This window comes from Aquarana catesbeiana, linkage group LG04, assembly GCF_042186555.1.
Source record: "Aquarana catesbeiana isolate 2022-GZ linkage group LG04, ASM4218655v1, whole genome shotgun sequence".
Classification (NCBI taxonomy): domain Eukaryota; kingdom Metazoa; phylum Chordata; class Amphibia; order Anura; family Ranidae; genus Aquarana; species Aquarana catesbeiana.
The window spans coordinates 139,538,857-139,558,331 of NC_133327.1; the positions used below are offsets into that span (position 1 = coordinate 139,538,857).

Here is a 19,475-nt window from a genome sequence, read left to right on the forward strand (position 1 = left end):
AATACTGTAGCTGCCTGCCTGTGGTATTAATAGGATCAGAAGAACACCACCAATTTTATTCAGGTAGCTTTAGGTGCACACTGTGCAGAGGACACAGTACATTAACTGTAAATACTGTAGCTGCCTGTCTGTGGTATTAATAGGAGCAGAACAACAGCAATTGTCTTCAGGTAGCTTTAGGTGCACACTATACAGAGGATGCACTACACTAAATTGTAAATACTGTAGCTGCCTGCCTGTGGTATTAATATAGGATCAGAAGAACACCACCAATTTTATTCAGGTAGCTTTAGGTGCACACTGTGCAGAGGACACAGTACACTAACTATAAATACTGTATCTGCCTGCCTGTGGTATTAATAGGAGCAGAACAACAGCAATTGTCTTCAGGTAGCTTTAGGTGCACACTGTGCAGAGGATGCAGTACACTAACTGTAAATACTGTCGCTGCCTGCCTGTGGTATTAATATAGGATCAGAAGAACACCATCAATTTTATTCAGGTAGCTTTAGGTGCACACTGTACAGAGGACTCAGTACACTAACTATAAATACTGTAGCTGCCTGCCTGTGGTATTAATATAGGATCAGAACACCGCCAATTTTATTCAGGTAGCTTTAGGTGCACACTGTGCAGAGGACACAGTACACTAACTGTAAATACTGTAGCTGCCTGTCTGTGGTATTAATAGGAGCAGAACAACAGCAATTTTCTTCAGGTCGCTTCAGGTGCACACTGTGCAGAGGATGCACTACACTAACTTGTAAATACTACAGCTGCCTGCTGTACTAATAGGATCAGAAGACCACCAATTTTCTTCAGGTAGCTTTAGGTGCACACTGTGCAGAGGACGCACTACTCTAATTTGTATATACTTCAGCTCCCTGCTGTACTGTACTAATAGGATCAGAAGAACACCACTAATTTTCTTCAGGTAGCTTTAGGTGCACACTGTGCAGAGGACGCACTACACTAACTTGTAAATACTGCAGCTGCCTGCGGTACTGTACTAATAGGATCAGAAGAATACCACCAATTTTCTTCAGGTAGCTTTAGGTGCACACTGTGCAGAGGACACACTACACTAACTTGTAAATACTACAGCTGCCTGCGGTACTAACAGGATCAGAAGAACACCACCAATTTTCTTCAGGTAGCTTTAGGTGCACACTGTGCAGAGGATGCACTACTCTAATTTGTAAATACTGCAGCTGCCTGCGGTACTGTACTAATAGAATCAGAAGAACACCACTAATTTTCTTCAGGTAGCTTTAGGTGCACACTGTGCAGAGGACGCACTACACTAACTTGTAAATACTGCAGCTGCCTGCAGTACTGTACTAATAGGATCAGAAGAACACCACTAATTTTCTTCAGGTAGCTTTAGGTGCACACTGTGCAGAGGACGCACTACTCTAACTGTAAATACTGTAGCTAATAGGATCAGAAGAATACCAGCAATTTTCTTCAGGTAGCTGTAAATACTGTAAAAACACCTGCCTGCATGTCAGTAGGAAGAGAATAACAGGAATGGATCTAGCTAAACTGAATACAGTGTGTATATATATATATATATATATATATATATATATATATATATATATATATATATATATATACACAACACTTAGGATGTATATATACACACAATACACTGTAAGTGCAGCTAACTGACTCGCCTGCCTACTCTATCTAACTTAAATCAAATGACACTGTCTCTCTGTCTATCTCTCTCTCAATGCCGGAACACACTACACAGGGCCGCCGTGTAGGCGGCCTTATATAGTGTGGGGCGTGTACTAAACCCCCTGAGCCATAATTGGCCAAAGCCACAGCTCTCTGTACAGATGGCGCTGTGATTGGCCAAGCATGCGGTAATAGTGCATGCTTGATCAATCATCAGCCAGCAATGCACTGTGATGCCGCAGTGAATTATGGGCCTTGACGCGCCATTCGAATTTGGCGCGAACGGCCCATATCATTCGTAATTCGACGAACGGGCAAACATACGATGTTCGAGTCAAACACGAAGCTCATCCCTACTTATGATTCCTGTGTGTACATTGGATGTATGTACTGTTATTAATCTTTTTTTTAATAAAGCTTGTATTTTTATACTGGTGTGCATCTATGTACTTATACTTAATGTTATATGCTGCTTGCAGTAGTTCTTCTTCTCCAAATTAATTAGTTTAGATTACTGATTAATTTCCCAGGAAGGCAATCCCCTCTGTTCAAAGAGGTCCTGTCCTGCGTGGAAGCATTGCCAACTTTATTATTAAACCCACTCTTCCATTTAGCAAAGTTTCTGGTTCTCTTATTTATCTACAGGTTTAGCACAAGATCTTGTTTGGGGAGCGCTATTTCTTATAAAACACCCCCAAAATAGGTTTACACTTGCTAAACGTATGTGTAACAGGAAATGCATTTAGATATGTCCAGATAGGGTTTCTAGAGTTACAACATCTGATCTGTCCCTATTCTTGCGCAACTGGTTTATTATATAAATTGTACAGTTTAGAATTCTAAAAATTATAATTTGGTGTTGTAACATATGGCTTTCCACTTTTGCATGGAAAATACTTCTACTTCTGGTTTATAGGTGACCAGCAGAAGTTTCACCATTCAGACTTCCACAAATGAGCTGTTCTCCCCATAAAAAATAAAAAAAAAACATAAAACAAAAAAAATTACGTTTAATGGATTGCATTGTACAAATAAGGCTTAGACACTCGCAGAAAAATTGCATTTCAAAAGTCACAACTCTTAGCAAGGAGAACACTAATTGGCCGGATCTAAAAATGGTGACAATCAACACTTCTCTGCAAACAGGGATCTCCATATTATAAGTGCAGGTGAATAGCCATTTAAAGGAATTCTGTACTGAAAGGAACACAACGAATGCCATTCTCCCTTTTTGAGGCACATTGCATTCGTCTTTTATCTCCAGTTTCTCTAAGAATAGTTGTGATCTACTGGTCCCCTGGACCGGGATCGGCCTTTCTTGATGGCTTTCTTGATCTGCTTGGCTACCCTACTTTCTCTCTTCTGAAATCCCCACAATCATTCTTGGTGACTTCAACATCCCTGTTAATACTAACACTCCTTCTATAGTACTTCACCATCTCAACCCTTCTTTTCTCTACTCTGCTACTGACCACCTTTATGACAAAATCTCATCCCTGTCCTGCCCCATTTAGCAGCAAATTTTGTCTACAACACTTCACTGTTATCCTCCCTAGACACACTGACCCCCCTCACTACACACAGAATCAGGCCCCAACCTCTAGAACCTTGGCAAACAGATGACACCAGAAGTTTAAAAAACATAGCCATGCCCTTGAGCACCTGTGGAGTAAGACTAATGCCCTGTACACACAATCGGACATTGATCAGACATTCTGACAACAAAATCCATTGTTTTTTTCCGACGGATGTTGGCTCAAACTTGTCTTGTATACACACAGTCGCACAAAGTTATCGGAAAATCCGATCGATCTGAACGCGGTGACATAAAACACATACGTCGGGACTATAAACGGGCAATAGCCAATAGCTTTCATCTCTTAATTTATTCTGAGCATGCATGGTACTTTGTCCGTCGGATTTGTCTACACACGATCGGAATTTAAAGGATCGGATTTTGTTGTCGGAAAATTTTATAGCTTGCTCTCAAACTTTGTGTGTCGGAAATTCCGATGGAAAAAGTCCGATGTCCGGAATTTCCGACAACAAGCTCCAATCACACATATTAGACACAGAGTCGGAAAGTCCGACCCTGTGTACAGGGCATTAGTCTCATAAGGATTTCAACCAATATAAATCTACCCTCCAAAAATACAATTCCAGCCTCCTCACTGCCAAGCAGACCTATTTTATCACTCTCATTAACAACTTATCATCCTGCCCCTGCCAACTCTTTTCTACCTTTAACTCTCTACTTCGTCCTCCACTGCTTCCACCCACTAACTCACTCACTGCCCAGGAGATCGCCAATCACTTCAAACATAAGATTGATACAATTTGTGAGGAGATCTCCGCTGTACAGATATATTCTCCTCTTAACACTCTATGTCCACAGGTACAATCATTACTTCCTTCATTTAACCCTGCCACTATAGACGAGGTTGCTAAACTTTTCTCTAACGTCCACCTAACCACCTGCCCCCCGGATCCTGTTCCCTCGCAAATGCTATGGTCTCCCTCTTCTAAATTTACACCAGATTTTTTTTTTTATTTACTAACAGACATATCAGCCAGGATGTCACATCACTTCCACAAACTCAATCTATCCAAAACTTGAGCTCCTAATCGCCCCCCCTCCCCTCCCCAATGTGCCTCTTCCCCTGGTTTCTCTGTCAAGATCGATAACACTACTATCCCCACATGCCAAGGTTCTAGGTGTAATCCTGGACTCTGAACTGATCTTTTGGCCCCACTTCTAATCACTGTCCAAATCTTGCCGCCTCAACCTTCGCAACATCTCCAAAATACGCCCCTTCCTAACCAATGACACCACAAACCTCCTAGTTCACTCCTTCGTCATCTCCAGCCTCGACTACTGCAACTCCCTCCTCACAGGATTACCTTTACGTAGGCTATCCCCCCTTCAGTCCATCATGAATGCTGCTGCCAGGCTCATCCACCTTACCAACCGTTCAGTGTCTGCTACTCCTCTCTGTCAATCCTCCACTGGCTTCCGCTCACCCAACAAATTAAATTAAAAATACTAATAACAACTTACAAAGCCATCCACAACTTTGCCCCCAGCTACATCACTAACCTAGTCTCAAAATACTAACCTACCCATTCTCTTTATTCCTCCCAAGACCTCCTGTTCTCTAGCTCTAGCTGTTCTCTATCTCCCTCATCACCTTCTCCCATGCTCGCCTCCAGGACATTTTCCGAGCCTTTCCCATCCTATGGAACTCCCTACCCCAATCTGTCCGACAGAGTAGGCTTTTTTTGGTTTTAGATGATCCCTGAAAACCCTCCTCTTCAGAAAAGCCTATTCTGCCCCCACCTAACATCTGTACTTTTATGTTCTCCATCAGCTCATCCCCCACAGTTATTACCTTTTGTATCACTTGACCCTCCCTCCCAGATTGTAAGCTCTAATGAGCAGGGCCCTCTGATTCCTCCTGTGTTGAATTCTATTGTAACTGTACTGTCTGCCCTCATGTTGTAAAGTGCTGCGCAAATTGTTGCCGCTATATAAATCCTGTATTATAATAATAATGATAATTCCAGAGTTCGTTGAAGAGATGATAGCTGTCTTGCTATTTTTTACTTTAATATTATAAGAGTTATTGAATCAGAAGAAGAATGCAGTAAGCAAAGTTAGAATGCCTGCGTATATATATATATATATATATATATATATATATATATATATATATATATATATATATATATATATATAAAAACAAAAAAAAGAATTTCTGATCTGCATATGTGTTTCAAGTCCGTTACTTACAAAGTATGGAAGCCATTGGATCTGCGTGACAGCCAAACAAGTAGCACTTTCAGCAGGAACTTGGCAGTGGCATTCTATATACTTCTTTTAATATAGGTTAACTTGATAACTGTAAAAATCGCCTTGTCTTTCTGTTTACTAGTGCGACAGGAGTGCTGGTATAAGAATGGAGGATGCTGGCAGTACTGCACAGACACCCCCCGAGCACTCAGCGTGACCTGCTCCTGTGCAAATGGCTACACCCTGGAAGAGGATGGCAAGAAATGTGCCCCAGCTGGTAAGCTGGATAGTTGCCTAAGCTGTGCAACTATAAATGTAACACAACTCCCTTTACCTTTGTCCCTTTATATAGATACAATTATAATTCTAATTAGGTTAAATGGTTGATAATTTTGCTAAAGTGAAACTCTACTGATTGACTGTGCTTGATGCCCAGTGCCAATTGGTATGCTACATAGTCAACTTGGCCTTCCCACCTGTTTTTTCCACTTACTGTATTGAAGGTATAGTGAAGTCTTGATGTTTTAGCTATTCTGCTATTAATATCTTTGTTTAGTGTGCCAACCTGGCTGATGATGGTACCTCCAGAATACTTAGAAATATGCATCTGCTTCAGCATTTCTTTCCTAGTTTCTTATCAAATTCCTTTTCTCATACCTAGCTGTTCATATCATTTTGGTCTCCCTCATACTTACTCACACAATTTGCCTTTGGTGTTCTTGTTACCATTGAACATGTAATAAACTAAACTAAACACACCTGCTACATATAAAGGAAACTTTTACAAATAATTTCAACATACACTTAACATTGTTTTGTTTTTTTCCTCTCATAAACTACAGGCATGATGGTAATGATTCAAATTTCTACTTAAATTCCAGTTAAGTTTCCTTGTGGACTGACAGCTGGCTCATCCCGCTCTCTTCTGGATCTCGAGTTGGAATCAGATGAACTCTTCAATACTGACTACAACATCACTACTCGTTCCCCACCCAGTAGGACACCAACTGTGTCCAAACCAAGAAAATTAAATGAAACACTAGAGCTGTCCCTCAGTAACGAGACTGCATCAGCTCAAACAATGAACAATCCATCGGCAACTATGTCATCTCAGCACTTAGGAGGAATAAAGAATGACACCAACAGTTCATATATAAGTGTCGGTGGTTATGGTCCTCTTGAAAATTCAGCGACTAACATGAATCATACAAACAGAACAGACAATGGACATGGTTATTCTGAGAGCACCCTTGCAGATGAACATGCCCGGATTGTTGGCGGCATGCTCTGTGAGTTGGGGCAGTGCCCGTGGCAGGTCTGTTAACCTTTAAGTAGATTTGATATATGTGATATATACTATAAAATTTGTCAACTTTAATATTTGTAAAATGCAGTGATCTCTCATCTGTAAAAGTATGCAATATTATTTGGAAAGCAATGATGTTGCAGGTAAAAAAATAACCTGGTAATAGTTAATACAGCTATGCTTTTACCTGGGTGGAATATACAGCCAGTCTGCTGCTCCTTGACTTCTTTAGCCTTAACACCTAACAACTCCAGATCTCACATCTTTCCTCATAAAACCACTGAGATTTCTTGCTTTAATTAACCAATACAGAAATCTACAGTATAACATTCTTAAAGTAATGGTAAACCAATTTTGTTTAATTAAAATAACAAACATTTTATACTTATTTGCTCTGTGTGGTAGTATTGCACAGAGCAGCCCTGAAACTCCTCTTCTGAGGTCCTGAGGTCCCCCACCAGCATTCTATGCTCCTCTTCTTCTCCAAGTGCCCCCATAGCAAGCCACCTACCATGGGGACACTCGTGCTGGTGTACTCCCGAGTTGGGCTGTGTGCATCCATAGAGTCACACAGGGTGAATTGGCCCTGCCCCTGCTCCCTCCTCACTGGATTTGACAGAGTGCAGCACTCTCAGTAAAACCCATAAATACATGAAGAGAGGAGAGTGGGGCTGCTGGCTGGGATAATGCTGGATCAAGAGTGGTGTTATGTAAGTGTTAACGGAGGGGGAGAGGCACAGACAGTAGAAGCTCTTTACCTTAATGCATAGAATGCATCAGTGGCGGCTGGTGGGTTTTTTTGTTGGGGGGCAAACAACCCCTACCCCCCGCTCGCTAGGTGGCGGGCATCCGTACGGCAGGCATTCGGGCAGCGGGTGGCCGTACAGAAGGCATTCGGGCAGCGGGCATCCGGAGAGCATGCATTGGCTCCTGTGTCCTCTCCTCCTCGCTTCCGCCATGTGGCTCCTCCCCTTCTCCTAGGTGTCCAATAGGAGTGCCTGTCCTTTCAGCCAATCCGGTGACAGGTCACATACCCGCTTCTTGATTGGCCGGGAGGAGGACCAGTGTTAGAATAGCGAATATTAATTCGCTATTCTAACACACCTAGGTGGGCTGTGAGTGCATTCTCTGCGCCCGGAGTCCACCCTATTTTGAAGACTATTAGAGCCTCTAGCTCTAATCAGTGCTTCAAAAAAACACCCCCACCACTGTAATTCATGCACCCAGCATCCTACAAGGGGCCGGACGCATGGATAAGGGGGGTAGCGCCCGTGTGCCCTTATTAGACGGGGCCGCCCCTCAAATGCATTAAGGTAAAAAAACTGCCTTTAGAACTACTTTAACCGCTTACTGACTGGCTCCTGTACATATACGTCAGCTGCTGCCACAACCGAGGTATCCACCTTTACAGGAGCCGGTCGTGTTTCTGATAATGATGGTCTCTGCAGTGGGTTCGCCGCGAGATCACCGTTATTGACTGCGGGAGAGGTGCCACCCCCCCTCCTGCCACTCTCCCGCGCCCTCCGCCGCTTACCGGAGCCATCGGTAGCGGCGGAGGCGATCAGGACCTGTCACTTCCTTGGTATTGAGACGAGTCAGGCTAAGATGGCCCCTACCCGTCTCCATACCATAGGAGGGTGGAAGCGACGTCACAACGTCAGCTCCGCCCATTTCCCTAAAAGGCATATTTTTTTGTTGTCATTTTTTTTTTTGTTGTTGTCATTTTTTTTTTTTTTTGCATTTAAGTCCAAATATGAGATCTGAGGACTTTTTGACCCCAGATCTCATATTTAAGAGGACCTGTCATGCTTTTTTCTATTACTAGGGATGTTTACATTCCTTGTAATAGGAATAAAAACAATCCAAATAAAAAAAAAACCTGTGAAAAAATAAATAAAATAAAGTAAAATAAATAAGAAAAAAAATTTTTTTTAAAGCGCCCTGTCCTGACGAGCTTGCGCGCCCATGCGCAAAAGTGACCGCATACGTGAGTAGTGCCCGCATATGAAAACAGTGGTCAAACCACACATGTGAGGTATCACCTTGACCGGTAGAGCAAGAGCAATAATTCTAGCCCTGGACCTCCTCTGTAACGCAAAACATGCAACCTGTAGAATTTTTTAAACATTGCCTATGGAGATTTTTAAGGGTAAAAGTTTGGCGCTATTCCACAAGCAGGCGCAATTTTGAAGCGTGACATGTTGGGTATAAATTTACTTGGCATAACATTATATTTCACAATATAAAAAAAAAATGGGCTAACTTTACTGTTGTCTTATTTTTTTATTCAAAAAAGTGAATTTTTTCCAAAAAATGTGCGCTTATAAGACCGCTGCGCAAATACGATGCGAAAAAAAGTATTGCATTGACCGCCATTCTATTCTCTAGGGTGTCAGAAAAAAACCAATATATAATATTTGGAGGTTCTAAGTAATTTTCTAGCAAAAAAAACTGTTTTAAACATGTAAACACCTAAAATCCAAAACGAGGCTAGTCCTTAAGTGGTTAAAGTTTTATTGAATATTTAGCTAAAAGCGGGCAAACACATTTCAGGTCCATCAAAACTAAAGGTGTGCAAAATTTGTTTTCTTTAGAAAGTAACCATAGTTTGAGTTGAAAAGCTTGTTCACTGTCAGCATGTTGCAGATTGGGACCCTTGCTTTCTGTGTGAAAGGTCTGACACCACAACCCCCCCCCCCCCCCCGCCGCTGAGTCAAAGCTAGAGATCTCGAAGCTCTAGAGATCTAGAGATCAGCAGAAAATATTAGTTTTGACATGGGATTACCAAAATGGGATGGGAGCATTAGGCCTCTTTCACACGGGGCAGATCAGTCATGATCCGCCCCGTGAACATCCGCTTGCTCAGCGGGGATAGCTCCGCCGATCCCCGCTGAGCAGGAAGATGACAGGTGCATCGCTGCACACTGTGCAGCGACGGACCTGTCAGAGCGCCGCTCTCCCCTATGGGGGGATCGGATGATGACGGTCCGTAGTGTCCGTCGTCATCCGATCCGATCCGAAAACGGAGGAAAAAGTAGGTTTTTCCTCCGTTACACTTTTCGGATCGGAGCGGGTCGGATGTCAGCGGACATGTCACCGCTGACATCCGACGCTCCATAGGGATGACTGTATGTCCGTTTTTCATCCGAAAACGGATGGATGAAAAACGGACATACGGATCATCCGTGTGAAAGAGGCCTTAAACCATAGCTGATTTTAGTATCGGATGCTAAGGATTACTGCATTTTCCTAGGGCTATACTCCTTAAAATTTTACTTTTCTTTATAATTGTTAATAAAAATTTGTACTTGTTCTGTGTTCATGATGTTGTTTCTTTCAGGTCTTAATCCGTACAATCCGAGGAGTAGATTTCTGTGGTGGGAGTCTTATTAGTGCACGCTGGGTATTGTCAGCTGCCCACTGCTTTGAGGATGTTGTTCCTCATCATGTTACCATTGGTGAGTTATCGTACTACACATAATTGGTATACTGTAGATATTGTATTTTTACGAGTTACAAAAATGAAATTATATTTTTTTCTAGAATAATATCGGACAAGGTTTTTTATTAGCAGTCCCAAAACTGTGCTCCAGCTCCAAAGCCAGGTATAAGGTAGATGTAGAGGTTGGTGCTGCAACCAGGGGTGCTGATCCCCAGACAAGCGATGCTAATCCATGATAGGAAGGTGCACGTCGAACATATGTCCTTGCTAAAACATAGCTTTTATTAGCACAACCAGTAAAATTGTAGCAAGGGAAGCTTACAAGTTTCGCCAAACAGTGTTAATCATAGTACCATTAAGGCTGTTTGCTGAAAAACACATAAACTTCTCTTGTTGCAGATTTACTGGTTCTGCTAAAAAAAAACTATGTTTTAGCAAGGATATATGTTAGGTGTGCACCTTCCTATCAAGAATTTTACTGTGTGTAGTAACAAAAATAATATTATATATTTTATAATTTTTACATTTCACTGTGCTCAGCTGGAAATAGCTGTCACTGTTTTAAAATAAGTATCTTAAGTCAGCGTGTTAGTTTTGTGATTTGAAGCTGGATTGCCCTTAAAGCTTCTGGTCAATTTCTATCATTACCAGTACCATTGAGAGTATTCTTCTCCACTGCGCTGTAGTGTGGTATGCCAGCTGCAGGGCGGAGGAGGATAAGAAGTGCCTGTCTCATGTGGTAAAAACAGCACAGCGGATCATAGCCAGCCGATTAAAAAAGCTAGTTCAGAAGTGTTTTATTGCTGCTGCAAAGAGTATCCGGATAATATTTATGATACATTCCATTAGGGATGGAGAGGTAGGCCTCCCCACGTCTCATTTAAAGTCTCACATTCCCCCCCCCCCCCCCCCTCTATCTTGAGTATCCAGATAAATTTTGTTGTTTGTATACAATGACAATAACATCTACAGTGGGGCAAAAAAGTATTTAGTCAGCCACCAATTGAGATAGTTCTCCCACTTAAAAAAATGAGAGAGGCCTGTAATTGTCATCATAGGTATACCTCAACTATGAGAGGCAAAATGTGGAAACAAATCCAGACAATCACATTGTCTGATTTGGAAAGAATTTATTTGCAAATTATGGTGGAAAATAAGTATTTTGTCAATATCAAAAGTTCATCTCAATACTTTGTTATATATCCTTTGTTGGCAATGACAGAGGTCAAACGTTTTCTGTAAGTCTTCACAAGGTTGTCACACACTGTTGCTGGTATGTTGGCCCATTCCTCCATGCAGATCTCCTCTAGAGCAGTGACATTTTGGGGTTGTTGCTGGGCAACACAGACTTTCAACTCCCTCCAAAGGTTTTCTATGGGGTTGAGATCTGGAGACTGGCTAGGCGACTCCAGGACCTTGAAATGCTTCTTACGAAGCCACTCCTTCGTTGCCTGGGCAGTGTGTTTGGGATCATTGTCATGCTGAAAGACCCAGCCATGTTTCATCTTCAATGCCCTTGCTGATGGGAGGAGGTTTGCACTCAAAATCTCATGATACATGGCCCAATTCATTCTTCATGTACACGGATCAGTCGTCCTGTTCCCTTTGCAGAGAAACAGCTCCAAAGCATGATGTTGCCACCCCCATGCTTCACAGTAGGTATGGTGTTCTTTGGTTGCAACCCAGCATTCCCTCTCCTCCAAACACGACGAGTTGTGTTTCTACCAAACAATTCTACTTTGGTTTCATCTGACCATATGACATTCTCCCAATCCTCTTCTGGATCATCCAAATGCTCTCTAGCAAACCCCAGACGGGCCCGGACATGTACTGGCTTAAGCAGGGGGACACGTCTGGCACTGCAGGATCTGAGTCCCTGGGGGCATAGTGTGTTACTGATGGTAGCCTTTGTTACGTTGTTCCAAGCTCTCTGCAGGTCATTCACTAGGTCCCCCCGTGTGGTTCTGGGATTTTTGCTCACCGGTCTTGTGATCATTTTGACCCCACGGGGTGAAATCTTGCGTGGAGCCAAGATCGAGGGAGATTATCAGTGGTCTTGTATGTCTTCCATTTTCTAATTATTGCTCCCACAGTTGATTTCTTCACACCAATCTGCTTGCCTATTGCAGATTCAGTCTTCCCAGCCTGGTGCGGGTCTACAATTTTGTTTCTGGTGTCCTTCGACAGCTCTTTGGTCTTCACCATAGTGGAGTTTGGAGTGTGACTGTTTGAGGTTGTGGACAGGTGTCTTTTATACTGATAACAAGTTCAAACAGGTGCCATTAATACAGGTAATGAGTGGAGGACAGAGGAGCCTCCTAAAGAAGAAGATACAGGTCTGTGAGAGACAGAAATCTTGCTTGTTTGTAAGTGACAAAATACTTATTTTCCACCATAATTTGGAAATAAATTCTTTCCAAATCAGACAATGTGATTGTCTGGATTTGTTTCCACATTTTGTCTCTCATAGTTGAGGTATACCTATGATGACAATTACAGGCCTCTCTCATCTTTTTAAGTGGGAGAACTTACACAATTAGTGGCTGACTAAATACTTTTTGCCCCTATCTATCTATCTATCTATCTATCTATCTATCTATCTATCTATCTATCTATCTATCTATCTATCTATCTATCTATCTATCTATCTCCACTTTGAAGACATTTACTTTTACTCCCTGTTCCAGTGACAGGGTAGGAAAGGAAGGATAATCTTCCCAGCAGGGCCACAGACAACAAACAAAATCAACATTTAATAATTATTCCCAATGTATATACACTAAAACGACAAAAACATTTGTTGAGGTTCCACTTCAACATGACTGGGAACAACCCAGTTATGGCAAATAGAACTTAGTAGGGTTGATTTACTAAAAGAGGCGGTTTACCTAGCAAAGTGTATGTTCACATTGCAATGTGAACATTAGTCAATAAGATGAACCTGTGTTCACTTGGGATACCCAAGCATGTGAATTTTGAAAAACACTTGTCTTGCTAGCACATGATTGGGTATTCAAAGTGAAGACATCTTCTCCTTATTCACTAACACTTACTTTGAAAAGTGAACATCCACTCCATAACTCTTTTCCCAACTGTATTTTCTCAAAGCCCTTATGTAGTAGGCGTAACATAAAAGTGTATATATATATATATCTATATATATATATAGATAGATATAGATATATATCTATCTATATATATATAGATAGATATATATCTATATCTATCTATATATATATATATATTTCAATCCAGTCAAACTTCTTACTGGAAGACTGGGCAGTGTTGTTCACACATGCTGTAATCGGGTAAATTATGGCTTCCTGGAGGGCGATAATGTTCATGTCTAAGTTTTCCAACTTACTGTGGAACAGAAACCAAACCTAAACCAGATATCTGCTTCTTCTTGCTCAAATCACCACCCTGCAGGAACTCCAAGATGTTTCTAATGTCTATTCAGACAAATACATGCAGCGCAAGTGTGATGGGACACAGCTGAATGTTCAACAGTCTGCAGTGAGTTGTGCAGTGTTTTTTCACTATGTATGAAAAGTGATGCAAGCAAGTGATGCTAAAATTATATTGCTTCATTTGCTTTTATCTGGCCATGTACAGTACATGTTGCTATACTGTAAGGATGGTAAGAGAAAAATTCTCTTCTCTGATATTTTTCTTTTCTCTAACTTTACTTTTACCAAATTTTTAGGTGATTATGACAAAAATCTGCGGGATAGGGACGAACAGAAGATTCTCGTCTTACAAGTTTTTTCCCATCCATATTACCTAGGAGAATATTATGATCATGACATTGGACTTCTGTACTTACGCAACCCAGCTGTCTTTGGTGAATACTCACGACCCATCTGCTTGCCTAGTCCTAGCCTTGGGCGTTTACTAACGCAGGAAGGGGAGGTAGGGCAAGTAAGTGGCTGGGGATCTACACGCTATCTAGGACGTGCTAGTCGTTTCTTACTAAAGGTCCGGTTACCTGTTGTCAGCCAAGAGGCCTGCACGGCATCCACTGAAAATGTGTTAACAGGAAACATGTTCTGTGCTGGATACAGCATTGAAGCCAAAGATGCCTGTAAAGGGGACAGTGGAGGTCCATTTGCTGTATTATACCGCAATTCCTGGTACTTGGTGGGGGTCGTGAGCTGGGGAGAAGGATGTGCAGCAGAAGGAAAATATGGTGTATATACAAGAGTGTCAAATTATATTTCATGGATAAAGGACACTATCATTGAAACAGAGGGATTTGATGAGTCACTTGTCCAGACATTATGACCTACCACTGTTATCCAGAATTTTTTTTTTGTCGGGTAGAATAAATTATACAAGTTTATATAGAGAGGAAAAAAAAAGATTTCGAAGTTGCAATTACATGTCTGTACTGAACTATACTGTATCTGGTAACAGAAGACTAAACTAAATATCTGTGCATAAATAGCTGCAAACAAAAATATACCATTTTTCAACCCTTAAATTCCTGACAGGAGGAAAAAATTTGTACCAGCTCTTAACACCCTGGCCTCCACTAGCTGTGTGTAATAGCATTCAAGTAAAACATAGTCGGCAACCCGGTGACTAAACGGTGCAGAAAAATTTTTTTTTTATTTATTTTTTCCAATACTTTATTTAAAGCGGATGGAACTTCCGCTTTAAGTGTAGGTGACCCCCTGACATACCACATTTGGCATGTAATTTTTTGGGGGGAGGAACAGGTGCCCTGGTGCTGTGGCGCCGGGAAGGAAGATCACCTCTCCCCCCTCTCTCCCTGCAATCTTCTGGGACATGTCACAGGTCCCAGAAGATTGCCTGGCCAGTCACAGTGAGCAGCGCGTCTCGCGCATGCGCAGTGCGCGCCCGGCTGTGTGGCCACGGCCGGGCGCCCACAGTAACAATTCCGGCGCCGCCAAGAGGAGGGGGATAAGAGCAGGGGAGAGGACAGGTGAGTGTCTGATTATTAAAAGTCAGCAGCTACACTTTTTGTAGCTGCTGACTTTTAAATGGGTGGAACTCCGCTTTAAAGAGAGCACACAGTAAATACAGAAATCACATCCGTGATATGTAAAACAAGGAACAGTTCCAACAATAATAAGTCTACAGCACAAAGAACCTCTCCATATAAAAATGAGAACACTTAAATGAGATGCAGGCTTTGAGTGTCAGGATCTAGGAAGTCTCTGTATCCCGCATGACATTTTACACGGTAAACACCGGTTAACAAGAACAACAAGAGACCAGAAAAGACCCTCAGGGCCTCTCAGCAAGGAAAAAGGAGGGGAAGAGAAGAAGAAAAAGAGAGAAAAAAGGGGGAGAAGGGGAGAAAAAAGGGGGGGTTATGGACAAGGTACCACCAGCCAGACACTCCTTCCAAGCCTGGGGAGCCAATATTGTAGTCCCTTACCCTCGGGGACTTAAGTCACCAGTTCCGCGTACTCCTCAGAGTGCAAATTCCTTATTTATATTAGGGGCAAAAGCTCCAGTACACATAAAGCCACTGATGCATTTCAGCCCGTAAGGGCCTTAACCATAGCTATGATTAAGGTCCTTGTGGGCTGAAATGCGGCAACCGCTTTATGTGTATTGGAGCTTTTACCCCTGCTGGAATATAAATAAAGGATTTGCTATGCTATTTAGTCATTGGGTTGGTCACTACATTTTACTTGACTGCATAAATGGTTTATCCCATCAGCCTATGCCAAAGTGCTCACTTTCACAATCCATTTTGTATTTATATGTGACATGCCCAAAAAACACATAAATATGCATGGAATTACAACAAGTATTTTATTTTGCATACTCCTGCCTGCTTTAACATAGGTACAAACTTACACTCCCACATCCAATGATTCTACCTTTCTGCTCTCCCATCCTGGACACCCCAGGGTTGATCGAATTCAGTCAGTATCACCCGTAAAGTTACAGAAATTATAGTGTGCCTGGCAGGAAATGCTTGGTTGCCATGTCTCACAAACAAACACTGGAGCAACATAAGCAGTCTTCAGACAGCACTTTTTCATCTGTTCAGGATATTTTACATCTGTTGAGCTGATCTACAATTTCTGTTTCTGTGTTAATGAGTGCTTTGTCACCTTAGCATAAAGAAAGACTTGTGGGTTCAAATTTGATAGCTGATACTAAACAAAGGCACAGAGGGCATACACAATACATTAAGGATTTACATGGACAAGGGACATTACTATGAGTCCCGGAACGGGAACTTTGCATGACCACTCTTCCTCCTCAGCAGCTAATAGCTATCAGTACTGAGGCACAGATCGCCTGCATTTCCAATGATCCTAAATAGTGGGGGGCACAGACAAAAAAGAGGCAGTCTGTTTTAGAAACTGACAAACTAACGAGACAGTCATAACTTATATTTGTAAACAATTAAAACAGCTATACCATTAAAACCTACAAAAAAATATTCAAACTGAAAAAGCTGCACCTTTGTCACATCTTTTATTTCTCAAAAAGCTTTATTGTAACATTGATGAATTCACCACAGGACCTGGCAGGGGTAAAATGCTTAAGAGCAGAAGGAGTAGGGTCTGGTGGAGGGCAATGTGCTTGGACCTGGTGTTGTGAACTCATCCATGCACAAGGAAGCTTTTTGAGAACAAAAAAAATGGCAGAGGTATGTCTTTTTCTTTTTAAATTCTGCAAGCCGGTGAAAAATGGACCCCATTTGGTCAAGCACCCATGCTCGTTGAAGGTAGGCCAGAAGTCTGCCCGAAGCGGTACGCTGTATCAGTATTGACATTACAAAAATGTTTGTTAAAGCCAAAGCTTTTTTTATATTTTTGATGCTGGCAAAATGACTACTACTTTATTCTGCTATTATGTATAGCTAACCCATAAAAAATCTGAAGATTAAAATTCAGCTATGTATGACTGAAAACAATATTAAATCCAAGAACAAGAATGTAGTGTATTGCTGCATATCAATCCTTTGATTTGGTAGCAGCATTAGGGTTCTTTTTCATGCATTTCCGCAAATACAGAAACAAACCTTTTAACCCTGCTAGAAATCTGCTGTCCTTGTAACATCTGGTATCTTAAACAATGTTATCAGCTTTCTCAGATATCTTCTGTAAACTACAAACCCCCTCCTCTGCCACTGCCTTGCAGTGTTGTGAACTGGACTCATAGGACTCAATGCATTTCACCTTGTATATGAGTTGCTCTGTATATGGTGTGAACAGGCCCTAAAGGAATGTGTAGGAGTTGCCATTTTAGTAAACAACGAAGCCGGCCACACTCCAATGACATCAGCTTTAATCAGACTTTTTGTTCCAGAGAAGGTCTTCAATAGTCCATCAGACAAACCACACAATTACATGTTTCACTCAGAAAGGCTTAATCATAGTGATGGCACTGAGAAGATTCATTTGGCCAACACCTGCTGCCACAAGGAGAGGCAGGTTGTGGATTTATGAATGGTAGCTCTTCCTGATATTTGGGAAGATACCATGGCTGAGATGTTTCTGAAGGTCACAGGGGGTCATCCTATTACATTCCTCATGGCTCATTAGCATATGGGATGTCCAGCATCTTACATGCACTTGCTTGTTCCAGGTCAGTAGCACCATAAATAGTGAAGAAAGCATTAAAAAGACAGCCCTGAAGTTTGCATATTAAAGAACAATCAGCAATAGCAGCTTTGATATTCTATTCTGATTCCTTATTATATTAATAAAATCCAAAAGTGGTCTTCATCCAGAGTTAGGTTCCCCTTCATAGGGAAGGAGGTTACTTTTCGTAGGTTACTTTTATTGAATATATTTGTGTGACAGGTTTTACTTTACTGTTTATCTTTATTTTCTTAACTATGAGAAAATTTCTATTTGTTGGTATACTAATTTTGTATATTTTATAAAACTTTAAATAATGATACATAAAGTGACATTGTACATGGATGGTGTATTGTTGATTAGTCCTCTAATCCCCATGCTTAACCACCTCTCACCTGGCCTAGAGTAAAATAAAACAGCCAAGCGGGAACACTGTTATCCCGAGAGGACATCATAAGACATCATCCCATCCCACCCTAGGGGGCATGCAGCACGATCTGTGACCCGCTGTGTCTACCATGGCACTGGTACTGGTACCATGTGATCACTGTGACCAATCACAGCGATCGCATGTCAGTTGTCAACAATGCAACAAAAGGTAGGTAGTGGGATTTTAAATACCCCTCCAGTGATCACACAAATACACTTATGTAAGAAAAAATATGTACAAAATCTTTATTTTAAACAATAAAATATTTAAAAACATGTATCAATTTGTCATGGCTTGCATACTGATACCAGCAAAACAATATCCACTACAAACATGTATGGCTGTTTGCCAAGATGAAGGACTAGAGTCATCGCGTTTGGCGGAAATGACCGCTTCTTCAGGACCTCTTAAATGTACATGATCACAAAAGTAGATTCTAAGAACAAAATATAAATATGAGTACAGTTTGCAGACCATCAAAAAACAATGACATTTATTTATAATAATCATTGAGACAGGTAAAGAATCAAAATACCTAGCCCTAAGGAGAGACTGAGAGCGGGGGAGGGGGAGAGAGAAAACAATCTATCTAAATATTATACCTTTTTCCAGAAGATTTCAATTTAAATATTTTTCGTGCATCTTGTAACTAGACCACACAGTATACAGAGCTGTACTGGAGGAATATCCAGTGAGGTATAGTCTCTCTGGCCTATGGGAGAAAGATACCTTAACCACTTCCATACCGGGCCTATTTTGGCACTCCTCTCCTACATGTAAAAATTATAATTTTTTTGCTAGAAAATTACTCAGAACCCCCAAACATTATATATATTTTTTTAGCAGACACCCTAGGGAATAAAATGGTGGTCATTGCAACTTTTTATGCCGCACGGTATTTGCGCAACAATTTTCCAAACGTGTTTTTTAGGTAAAAAAAACGGTTTCATGAATTAAAGAATAACAAAACAGTAAAATTAGCCCAATTTTTTTGTATAATGTGAAAAATGATGTTACGCCAAGTAAATAGATACCCAACATGTCACACTTTAAAATTGCGCACACTCATGGAATGGCGCCAAACTTCAGTACTTAAAAATTACCCAAAAGCAAAATGCTATATGTTGCAGAAAACTAACACAGCACATCACCCTAACCAACACCATCCCCACTGTGAAACATGGTGGTGGCATCATCATGTTGTGGGGGTGCTTTTCTTCAGCAGGGACAGGGAAGCTTGCAGA

General features: G+C 41.4%; 1 protein-coding gene across 3 annotated transcripts in view; it reads left to right on the top strand.

Annotated features, from left to right (window-relative positions):
• The window catches only part of LOC141139539 (coagulation factor VII-like), a 53,710-nt gene extending 35,202 nt beyond the window's left edge, over positions 1-18,508 (top strand). For 2 of the 3 annotated variants that reach the window (XM_073625778.1, XM_073625779.1), the window contains exons 6-9: positions 5,619-5,753; positions 6,358-6,791; positions 10,123-10,240; positions 13,931-18,508. In XM_073625778.1, the coding sequence (XP_073481879.1) occupies positions 5,619-5,753; positions 6,358-6,791; positions 10,123-10,240; positions 13,931-14,508 (1,265 nt within the window). In that variant the 3' untranslated portion in view covers positions 14,509-18,508. The remainder of the gene's footprint in view (positions 1-5,618; positions 5,754-6,357; positions 6,792-10,122; positions 10,241-13,930) is intronic. The other variant, XR_012243768.1, reaches the window with a different exon arrangement.
• The last annotated feature ends 967 nt before the right edge of the window (positions 18,509-19,475 follow it).